Source organism: Terrapene carolina, unplaced genomic scaffold (genome assembly GCF_002925995.2).
Source record: "Terrapene carolina triunguis isolate 2854851 unplaced genomic scaffold, T_m_triunguis-2.0 Scaffold84, whole genome shotgun sequence".
Lineage (NCBI taxonomy): Eukaryota > Metazoa > Chordata > Testudines > Emydidae > Terrapene > Terrapene triunguis.
The window spans coordinates 42,223,504-42,234,411 of record NW_020664435.1 but is presented as its reverse complement, the minus strand read 5'-3'; the positions used below and the strand labels follow the sequence as shown (position 1 = coordinate 42,234,411).

The window sequence follows — 10,908 nt, the reverse complement described above, 5'->3', positions numbered from 1 at the left end:
GTGCCAGTGTAGACAAAGTCTAATAGTTATCTATTGCCAGGACAGGTATAACACAGACAGTAGCAGTGGAAAGCTCCCCAGGCATTGCCTTTATGTGTCTCTCTACCTTAGCCTTAGAATTCCAAGTCTGAGGCTATGTATTCACTAGAAATGCTGCAGCTCCAACGCTGTAGCACTTCAGTGTAGACACTCACTCCAGCAATGGGAGGAGTTCTCCCATCGCTGTAATTAATCCACCATCTTGAAGGGCAGTAGCTAAGTCAACAGAAGAATTCTTCACCCCCTTGAGTGACATAGAACATTCAGTTCTTAGCCTCTCCCAGATAACAGTGCCAACTATGATTGCCTTCATATCACAGGAACTGTCACCTAGGAACCCGACTGAATTTTTTCCTCAATAACCAATCAAATTTGAGGTACTTCAGTGAGCTTTGAAATATTGGTGTTAGCCACACTACATTAAATCCTTGTACATAAAATATTGCTCTTATGAGTATAGTTCAGCTGTTGTCTTATTCCCTTATAAATCAAATACACCACTCCTACACAGGCCATTGACTTTTAGCCTAATCTTGTTTAGATTCTGTTTTCCTTTGCTCTATATTGTTCATTAAATCAAGTTTCTCTTCTTAGGCTACGTCTTCACTACGGGGGAGGGGGGGGTCAATTTAAGATACGCAAATTCAGCTACGCGAATAGCGTAGCTGAATTCGAAGTATCGCAGCCAACTTACCCCGCTGTAAGGACGGTGGCAAAATCGACCTCCACGGCTTCCCGTCGACGGCGCTTACTCCCACCTCCGCTGGTGGAGTAAGAGCGTCGATTCGGGGATCAATTGTCGCATCCCGACGAGACGTGATAATTCGATCCCCGAGAGGTCGATTTCTACCCGCCGATTCAGGCGGGTAGTGTAGACCTAGCCTTAGATACCTTAAACCGTAATGTAACCGTGTGTACGTTTTAATACTCATGAGAGAGATGGCAAATAGCAATGGTCTGAGTTTCAGTGCTGCAACCCAGCCCACCCTATCTTGAAACATCCCTATTAGCGTATTGCGGGACAGGTTTTGTAATGAGCACACATGGTAAGACCTCACATTTATTGTTTCTTGGGACCAAAAGGAAGAATTCAAACTCAGAACTCCAGAAGTGAAAGGGTAGTCGTGTACTAACATGATGCACCATCAACCCTTTTCAGTAATAAACTCGTAATACCTTTTTCTACACCCCAATGATGTACTGCATTAAATTCCAGCATTTAGCATTTCACTACTTATTTTTAGGCCTCATTTCTGAAGATAATACAAAATGTGATTCTAGCATTACTGTGGCAAAAATATATATGTGTGATAGAGCTAAAAACAGCAGAAAAAATAACCAGAGATGTCCTGAAAAGCTATTAGAGAATAGCAAAGGCAAGGAAAAGAAAACTGCTACATATTACACATGTACACATAACTTTGTAGTGGGATACACCTTTAATACACAGAAGATATTATTTGTAATCATTATCACACAACATATACAAACCATTCTTATTTCAATCAGCTTATACCAGGGATCGACAACCTTTGGCACATGGCCCGCCAGGGTAAGCACCCTGGCGGGCCAGGCCGGTTTGTTTACCTGCCGCGTCCGCAGGTTCAGCCAATCGCAGCTCCCACTGGCCGCAGTTCGCTGCTCCAGGCCAATGGGGGCTGCAGGAAGCAGTGGCCAGCACATCCCTCAGCCCGCGCCACTTCCCGCAGCCCCCATTGGCCTGGAGCGGCGAACCGCGGCCAGTGGGAGCTGCGATTGGCCAAACCTGCGGACGCAGCAGGTAAACAAACCGGCCCAGACTGCCAGGGTGCTTACCCTGGCGGGCCACATGCCAAAGGTTGCCGATCCCTGGCTTATACTGTCACCAAGCACATTATACCATGTAGCGGGTACTTAAACTTTACACCTTTGATTGCCAAATACAATCTACAATTAGTAGATATAAGGTAATCTGATCTAAGGCAGTTTTGCACTTTGACATCCAGATCTATTATTTTTGATGCAAAAAACCTATTAAACCACTAGTCAATAGCTGATACAGAAAGGGTATTTTGACCATGTGACCTAAAATAGATTTGCCTTAGCAAGGAGGGATAAGGTGCAGTAGAATCCGATTTTAGAAGCTTTAAAAAAAATTGCCTCAATCTTTGGCTAATCATTTTCTGTGGCTTCTCAGTTACATAAAAATCACTCAAAAATCAAGGGGAGAAAATTAAAGATGACATGAAAATAAAAGTAATTTTGAATATCCCCAGAAGCCCGGGGGGTCCCCGAACCCAAACATAAAATTTGATACAAAGGATGGGAATTCAACAGTTGAATATTTCCATTTTCATCCAAGAAGGCTTCTGATAGTAATATCTTCTACTATTTGGTAAGATGGTGCAATAAACTTGTGAGCTCAAATAGAAAAGCCTCAGCAGAGGCTAATGGAAGTTGCAAGCACATTCAGGGAAGAAATATGTTTTAAAAGGTGATAATAAAACATACAGACTGGAGGCTTTTATTTTATAAGGCAAAATACTGTCTCCTACGGTAAGAAAAAAAATGTTTAACAGTGAACAAGAATACATGATTATATAGTCAATACAAAAACAATATATACAGAGAGAGCATATTAGAATATGTAGGATTGTATGGATATGATGATATAGGTAATTTAACTTCAAGGATTCCAGTTTAATTGTATACCAGCTGATGAGAAGATGAAAGCTGTTACTACACCTGAAGGCTTTTCAATGCCCTGTGTGAGATTAGTTTAATGTTTAGCTAAATTCCCTGTGGACAAGTATTCACAGCACATACCACATACACAACAACACACCTGTAGCACTTGTTAGCAGGTTCAGACAGGATTACCCTTTCACCTTAGAAGTGTTCGCTCCTAGGTCAGGATTGAGGCACACTGCCAGGGTTGTGTGGGGAAGCGTGCACTACTGCTGTCCATACTATACTATTTCTGTAAAACAGCCCCACAGTCTCTTGGGCTTTCAAGCAAGAACCGTTCACCAGCATTAGAATTCTCACATGCATGCAAACATTTTTAAAATCAATGTTAAAATGTTTTAACTGAACATGAAAATGAGAAAGTATACTCAGAATATAAACTTACCAAAGACCTTGTGTACTATGCATTTATTAAAACATGACTTTTTAGTGAAGAAAATATTTAAATTGGTATAATAAACACCACGTGAGTTTACTTAGAAAACTTTCATAAACTGATTTTGTATTACAGTTTCTATATGTGCCATCATGACATTCACATCAGCAGCACAGATCTGATGTTTCTGCTTCTCATTCTCTTTCAATGTCTCTAATAGGCCCCTATGGACTGGAGGCAAAGGACTGTAAGAACTCAGTAAGTGAAGCTGACTTAATGGATTCTGTTTTATTTCTGCAATCCTCAAAGCCCGCAAGATAGCAGGTGCAAACTTGGAATAATGAGCTGTAGATGAAATGATAACTGGGCATGTTCTATCCTGTAATCGATCTGCAACTACTTTAGCAACAGCGGTGTGTGTGTCCAAAATATACCCTGTAGTACTGTATACAGAGTGGATAGCAGCTAGGCAGTCCTCCTCAGAGCACCACCCAGCCACCAAGTCTTGCTGAAGCTTCTCAAGTAGATCTTTCTGCAACTGAAAGTGACACTGCTTTTCCAGCTCACTAAATAATTGTGTCACCAGCTGTCCATCACCACTAGCAATCAGATGCAAATGTCGTTCAAGGTTGGAAGACTTCAAAATATCTATTGCTGGTGATGAAGTCTGCATTAATCTTCTTCCCCTTAAATCATAAAGACCTGTTCTTATGAAATCAGTCAAAACATTATTTTCATTGGATGCACAAATACATTTTCTGATAGGGATTCCCATCCTTTTTGCATATAATGCAGCTAATATGTTGCCAAAGTTTCCTGTAGGAATACAGACATCTATTGGGCTTCCAAAAGTAATAATATCTTGATGAACAAGGTCAAGGTAGGCAGAGGCATGATAAATAACTTGGGGAAGTAGTCGAGCCCAGTTTATAGAATTTGCTGCACTTAAAGCTGTTCCATATTCTACAGTAAGAAAGCCAGAATAATCAGAATTGGTAAATATTTTTTTTATAGCTGTCTGGCAAAAATCAAAATCAGATTTGACACCCACTGACCACCCATTTTCTCTTTGGCAGCCAATCATTTGTGATTTTTGAATCTGGCTTACTCCATCCTCAGGAAAGAAAGTGACCACAGCAATTCTTTGCTTGTCAGTATCACTAAGACGACTAAAACCATCTAGAACAGCACTCCCTGTGTCTCCAGAAGTAGCTACTAGGACCAAATAATTGCATCTTTTGGGAATACAGTATGCAAATAGATGAGGCATCAACTGTAATGCCAAATCCTTAAATGAGGCTGTTGGTCCATGAAACAACTCAAGGAGAAACTGGTTGCCTGTCAGATACCTAAGAGGGGCAATTTTAGAACAAGTAAAGTTTTCTCCATAAGCAATCTCAACAATTTCTCCCAGCTTGAAAGCAGGTATATCAGCAGGATGTATAAATCTTTCCAGTATAATCTGAGCTCTTTCAATGTAAGTTGCTTCTACTAAGCTTTGCCATTCTCCAGCAGAGAATGTTGGAAGCCCCTTCTCAGGAACAAAGAGTCCACCATCAGATGCTAGGCCCTCAACAACAGCTTCAGTAAAATATTTAACAGAGCCTTTTTGCTCACACATTTCAGACCTTATATGTCTGGTTGAAATAAAAGTTTCTGATTCTGAGTCTTGATATCTCTTAACTGCATCAAGTACTTTATCTGCTACAGCCTCTGCTGTAAGTCCACCTTCACAAAGAACACGGATATCATACCATTTTTTATAAAATTGCTTCCTAAACTGAAGTATGTCTCTCACAGAAACCCCAGAATCCTGCCCCACAATACGATCCACTTTCATTAATTCCAGCCTATCTATTATGTCTCTTGTGGGTACATCCAGATACACAACAATCCCATTTTTCTTCACATGCTGCATGCTGGCAGCATGCATTGGATTGGACCCAGAAAGGGAAATTACACTTCCAGATGCTGAAAACTTTAACAGGGCTTTTCCTTCCTCTTCTATAAATTGCTGACTACCAACATCCTGCAATTTTTCGGACACGCTCATATTCCAGGTTGTTTCAAGGACATCATCATCCACATCTATGACACGACAGCCGAGTTTGTGACCTACTATTCTCCCAACTGTTGTTTTCCCAGATCCAGGAGGTCCCATCAGGACAATATTCTGGTCTCCAACAAGAGAGAGAGTTGAGAGCCATGACTTCCACAGCTGTGCAAATGCAAGAGTTCTTGGAAAAATCAACTTTAGATGTACACTAGAACCAATGTTCTGGGTTAATTTTAGATGCTGATACCGAACAACATGAAACATCTTCCTTCCACTGCTTTTTCAAGCCAACTTGACAAGTAACTTAAATACTATAAAGAGGAAAAAAAGTAATTAGTAATTCATAGGAACATACCTAAAAAACCTTGTAGATGTGAAATTAAAAAAAAAAAAAAAATCAGTCTCTTAGAATACAAAGCTAATTATGACAGTCTCTCTCATAACGCCACAGGGGTAAATATTTATCAATGAAATAATACATTCTGACCTTTTACAGAGTACCATCTCACTTTTAGTGACAAATCTTTCAGCAATGCAAGATTTTAGTAAATAACTTCCCCCATACTACATCTGCATACAACATTTAGTTTAATTTTTAAAAAAATGTTGAAATGTTGCAGGATTTCTAAAGACGTTACCAGACACCACCAAAACTCAATTTCTCAGATCTGATGTCTTTCTGGCGCTGTCCCAAAACGAAGGGGATCTGTATTACACAACTTAGAGGAATGAGTCTCTTTCTGTGTGTCCTAACTCTGTCAGTAGGCTCAGCTAAGGGTTGTAAGCTGAACTACTCGCAATTAACTGCAAAACCGTAGGTGCTGGATGGACACTCAATATTAACTTTTGAGGCCAATATCCTCGGGATAAATAAGAATTGTTGGCTGTTAAAGAAGCCCTCAAAACCTAATGCTATAATACTGAAATATATACTAACACGTTTATTTGCTACTTGTTAGTATATAAATATTCAATGATAGACTGTTTCCTTAATAGCACAGATTTATTTTTTAAACACAGACAGCCCCTTAATGACTGACTAAATGTTTATCTTTTCACAACCTAAAAACTTGTTATAAAATATCTTCCCTACATGTAGATGTTTTGGGTTTTGTTTTGTTCTTTAAGACAACAAAAGTAGGAATGCTACACAACCCACTTAAACTCATAGGAAACTCATGAACCTACTGTAGCAATTCTGGCTCTAGCTCATCCAATTCCCTTCTAGATAGGCATGATACCGAACAAACAGTATCTCAAGTATTCCTAGGGTGGAATCATATTTGTTTTTACATTTGATGTAGATTGAACAGAATTAAAGAAAGAAAGTAGAGTGAAGTGGATCTCACAGAAGTGATTTTACTCTCAGAATAACCTTGGTGTGAGAAAGCACTCAAAAACTGATAAATCAAGCTGTTCTCAATAGCAGTGTCCCATTTTGCTTGTTTTGGGAAATCAGCGCCAGTGTCAACATGAATTGCAGAGCAGAAATTCTGTGTGATGTTTAGGGGTAGTCAAACTCTGCACACAAGAGGAAACGATTAGCACAAAACTGCACAAAAGCCTTACTGAGCCTCTTTCCATTTTATACTTGAAAAAAATCTGCTGCTCTGTTACTGTTATTTACTAATGACTATTAGCTAAAAAAAATATTATTTAAAATAAACAGGGTTGTCACAGTTTCTTTGGGAAATTAATCTATAATGAATCTAAAAAATAATCATTTACATACTGCTGGTTACTAATGACTTTTTAAGGTCATTCCTGCCATGCAAGACAGTGGCCATACTGGGTATTCACAATTGCTATGATATCATTGACTATGTTTGGGATAGCAATATTAAAACTGCCAAGAACATTTAAAAAAACAACTACAAAATGACCAGTGTTTATTTTCCAGGCCAAAAATTTAACTAACTTAACTCAGGATCACATTTTTAAAAATTATCCATAACCTGTACAGTTACAGTAAAAGCCATGAAAACAAAATGTCCTTAAACCTACATAAAACAAAAATAGCAACAGTTTAAAATATTCACTTTTAATTGCTAAAAAAGCCACTGTGCTGGCACAGGATACGTGGGTTCAGCTGTGGTTTTTTGGAAGGTTTTTGCACAGATTTCTTGACTCAAAAGCAAAATTGGACCCAGCTGTTCCTAATAATTAGATTTTAAGGATTCAGTCTGGGTGCCAGTATTCTGCCTACTTGCTTAATGGCATTATATTTAAACACTTCATTAATTTTCAGACTACTAATTTTTGTGCCTTTGCATAATATAGAATGCCAGAAAATTTCAGATGAAAACAATGCTTTACTATTACTAACTAATAATATGGGGAAATAGATATAGTAATAAATTCTAGTCCTGAACAAAGACTTCATGAAGGCAGTTAAGATTGTGATAACAAATTATAAAATCAGGAAGTAAACATAATAAAATGTTGTACCTGAAAAAATTAAAAAACCCTAACATTTGAAACTCTAGAAATTCAAAAATAAAGTTTACACAAACAGGTTACAAGACCAGAAATAAACTTATTATAAACTGTGAATGAGCCATTTTGTGGCTATAATAAATATTAAAACTACTTTTCACATTCTAAAATAATTAACAATTAAAAAGCAATACATTGCATGCACACAACTCCCCACTGTCCTTCACACACAACAGGCAAAGTTGCATAGCATACATTGCCTGTTTTACAGAACGAGATATTCTGATCTATGTCTAGTATTTGTAGACAGGATGAAGTCTGAGTAGGTATCTGTTGTAGGCAGATGACAACACTACAGACCTACACAGAGAAATAAAATTAAGTGTAGGGGGTTTATTTATTTTAAAACCCACTACTCTATACAGAGATGAGCAGATGGAAGAGTTTTAAATATGTTGCAGACAGCTGCTTTGACTTTGTGGCATATAGTGAATAGTAGACAGTAGTAAATGTTTTGAGATTCACTGTTGTGGATTAGATACAAAAATGTGTATCAGTTACAATGAGCATGGAAGATGGAAGACAGATAACACAGAGAGCCACAGGAATGAGAAGGTTGCAAAATTTATTAGCTCTATAGAATCAAAGAGGTTCTTTGTCCTAGTGGCTGTCTCTATCTTGCAGAGTTTATAAGCTCCACATGAGTTCACATCCTGGGTGGCATTCACTGGCCCTGATGGAGTCAGCTGAATTTATTTACTCACCCAAAGTATACAGCAAAGTTCAACTGGCTCCCTAAGGAAGACCTTGAGGGTTAAATAAACTTTAGTGTGTCATTCAAAAATTAATCATCCTCATTTTTTAAAAACACGCAAGCCATTAGTCCTCCATGACAACAACGAATAAACAACCCAATGTAGAGTTCCTAAATACCAAGTCTGGATGTTTGATTTGAAATTAATTCTTTTAAAAAAGGTTAAGGGATGACTTGATTACAGTCTACAAGAACATACATGGAGAACAGATATTTGAGAATGGTCTCCTCAATCTAGAAAGGTATAACACCATCCAATGGCTAGAAGTGGAAGCTAGACAAATTTAGACTGGAAACAAAGTGTAACGTTTTAACAGTGATGGTAATTAGCTACTGGAACAATTTACCAAGGGTCATGTGAATTCTCCATCATGGGAAATTTTTAAATCAAGATTAGATGTTTTTCTAAAAAGATACAGTCTAGGAATTATTTTGAGGAAATTCTATGGCCTGTGTTATACAAGAGGTCAGACTAGATCAGGGATCGGCAACCTTTGGCACGCATGTCAGGGTTCCCTCCCCACTCTGAACTCTGGGGTACAGATGTGGGGACCCGCATGAAAGACCCCCTAAGCTTATTTCTACCAGCTTAGGTTAAAAACTTCCCCAAGGCACAAATCCTTCCTTGTCCTTGGTTGAGTAATGCTGCCACCACCACTGAGTTAGACAAAGATTCAGGAAAAGGACCACTTGGAGTTCCTGTTTCCCTAAAATATTCCCCCAAGCCTCTTCACCCTCCTTTCTGGGGAGGCTTGAGAATAATATACTAACCAAATAGGTTAACAAGGTGAGCACAGACCAGACCCTTGGGTTTTTAGGACGCTAAAAACCAATCCGATTCTTTAAAAAACAGAACTTTATTATAAAGGAAAGAGTAAAAGAAGCACCTCTGTAAAATCAGGATGGAAAGTAATTTTACAGGGTAATAAGATTCAAAACAGAGAGGATTCCCCTCTAGGCAAAACTTTAAAATTATAAAAAAAACAGGAATAAACCTCCCTCTTAGCATAGGGACAATTCACAAGCTAAAACAAAAGATAATCTAACACATTTCCTTCCTATTACTTACAATTTGTAATCTTAGATGCTTAGTTCAGGTATGGCTTTGGGAGATGTATTTTCCCTGCCCTGATTCCTCGCTGACCCAGAGAGAACACCCAGAGAGAGACAAAACAAAAACCTTCCCCCACAGATTTGAAAGTATCTTCTTCCCTTATTGGTCCTTTTGGTCAGGTGCCAACCAGGTTATTTGAGCTTCTTAACCCTTTACAGATAAAGGAGGGATTTTATGCTACCCTTAGCTGTATGTTCATGACAACGCGGCTTGCCAGTGTAAGCACCCTGGCGGGCCGGACCAGTTTGTTTACCTGCCGTATCCGCAGGTTCAGCCGATCGCGGCTCCCACTGGCTGCGGTTCACCGCTCCAGGCCAATGGGGGCTGCAGGAAGCGGCAGCCAGCACATCCCTCGGCCTGCGCCACTTCCCGCAGCCCCCATTGGCCTGGAGCGGCGAACCGCAGCCAGTGGGAGCTGCAATTGGCCGAACCTGTGGACGCGGCAGGTAAACAAACCATCCCGGCCCACCTAGATAATCATAATGGTCCCTTCTGGCCTTGGAATCTATTGATTGTTTTTCCTCATTTTTTTAGTGCATAACTTGAGATACCTGGTACCTGATTTGCAGAAGTGCTGAACACATAACTGCAACTGAATTCAATGGGAATTCTGCTCTGAGCAAATGAAGTGCTATAGAATGCTAAATTCTCTGAAAAAAATCAAGGCTTAGATGTCTCAAATTGGGCAAAGTTGGAACACACTTCTGACCTTAATCTCTGTATGCTTCAGTTCTTCATCTGTAAAATGGGCATAATACTACCATCTTAACCATGGAGTTGTGAAGATAAATTTATCAATGTTTGAGAAGGACTCAGGCCCAGATCCTTAAAAGTACTTAAGTGCCTAACTCCCAATGATTTCAATGAGAGTTAGGTACCTAAATACCTCAGTTCCATAGGCGGTGAGTTATATTCTTTTGTGGTGCCCGGGCTCCAGGAATATTCAGGGCTAGGGGCCCTGCTCCACCAATATTTGCAGCTGGGTCTCTCCCCCGGCGCTGCCTGGAGTGGGCCCCAGCCCCCGCCTGCCACCCCTCTCTCCGCGCGTCTCCCCCCCTGCCCTGCCGCGTCCCTGCCTGAAAGAAAGTGGCGCGCGCCTCTCCAGTGCCTGCTTGTGCTGCTGGTGTAGCACATTCCTACGCGGAGCGGTATCCTACACTACACCGGCTCCTGGCATCAACTGCTGTCTGCTGCCCCAGGGTCCTAGTGCCCCCCCTCCCCTAATGGCAGGGCAGGCTGCCCTTACCCCACCCTAGCCCTAGCCTCTCCAACGCCCCAAACCCCTCATCCCCCTGCACCCTAATCCTCTGCCCCAGCCCTGAGCCCCCTCCTGCATCATGAATCCC

The 10,908-nt window shown here is 40.2% G+C and overlaps 1 protein-coding gene across 3 annotated transcripts in view; it reads right to left on the bottom strand.

The window, feature by feature from the left end:
* Positions 1-1,847: 1,847 nt before the first annotated feature.
* The window catches only part of THNSL1 (threonine synthase like 1), a 10,522-nt gene continuing 1,461 nt past the window's right edge, over positions 1,848-10,908 (bottom strand). The window contains exons 1-2 of one of the 3 annotated variants that reach the window (XM_024216005.3): positions 9,518-9,556; positions 1,848-5,509 (exon numbers count right to left, since the gene is read on the bottom strand). In XM_024216005.3, coding sequence (XP_024071773.1) covers positions 3,243-5,462 — 2,220 coding nt within the window. In that variant the 5' untranslated portion in view covers positions 5,463-5,509; positions 9,518-9,556 and the 3' untranslated portion in view covers positions 1,848-3,242. Of the gene's footprint in view, positions 5,510-8,398; positions 8,767-9,517; positions 9,557-10,908 lie in introns of those variants that run through there. The other 2 variants (XM_024216009.3, XM_029910996.1) reach the window with 2 other exon arrangements.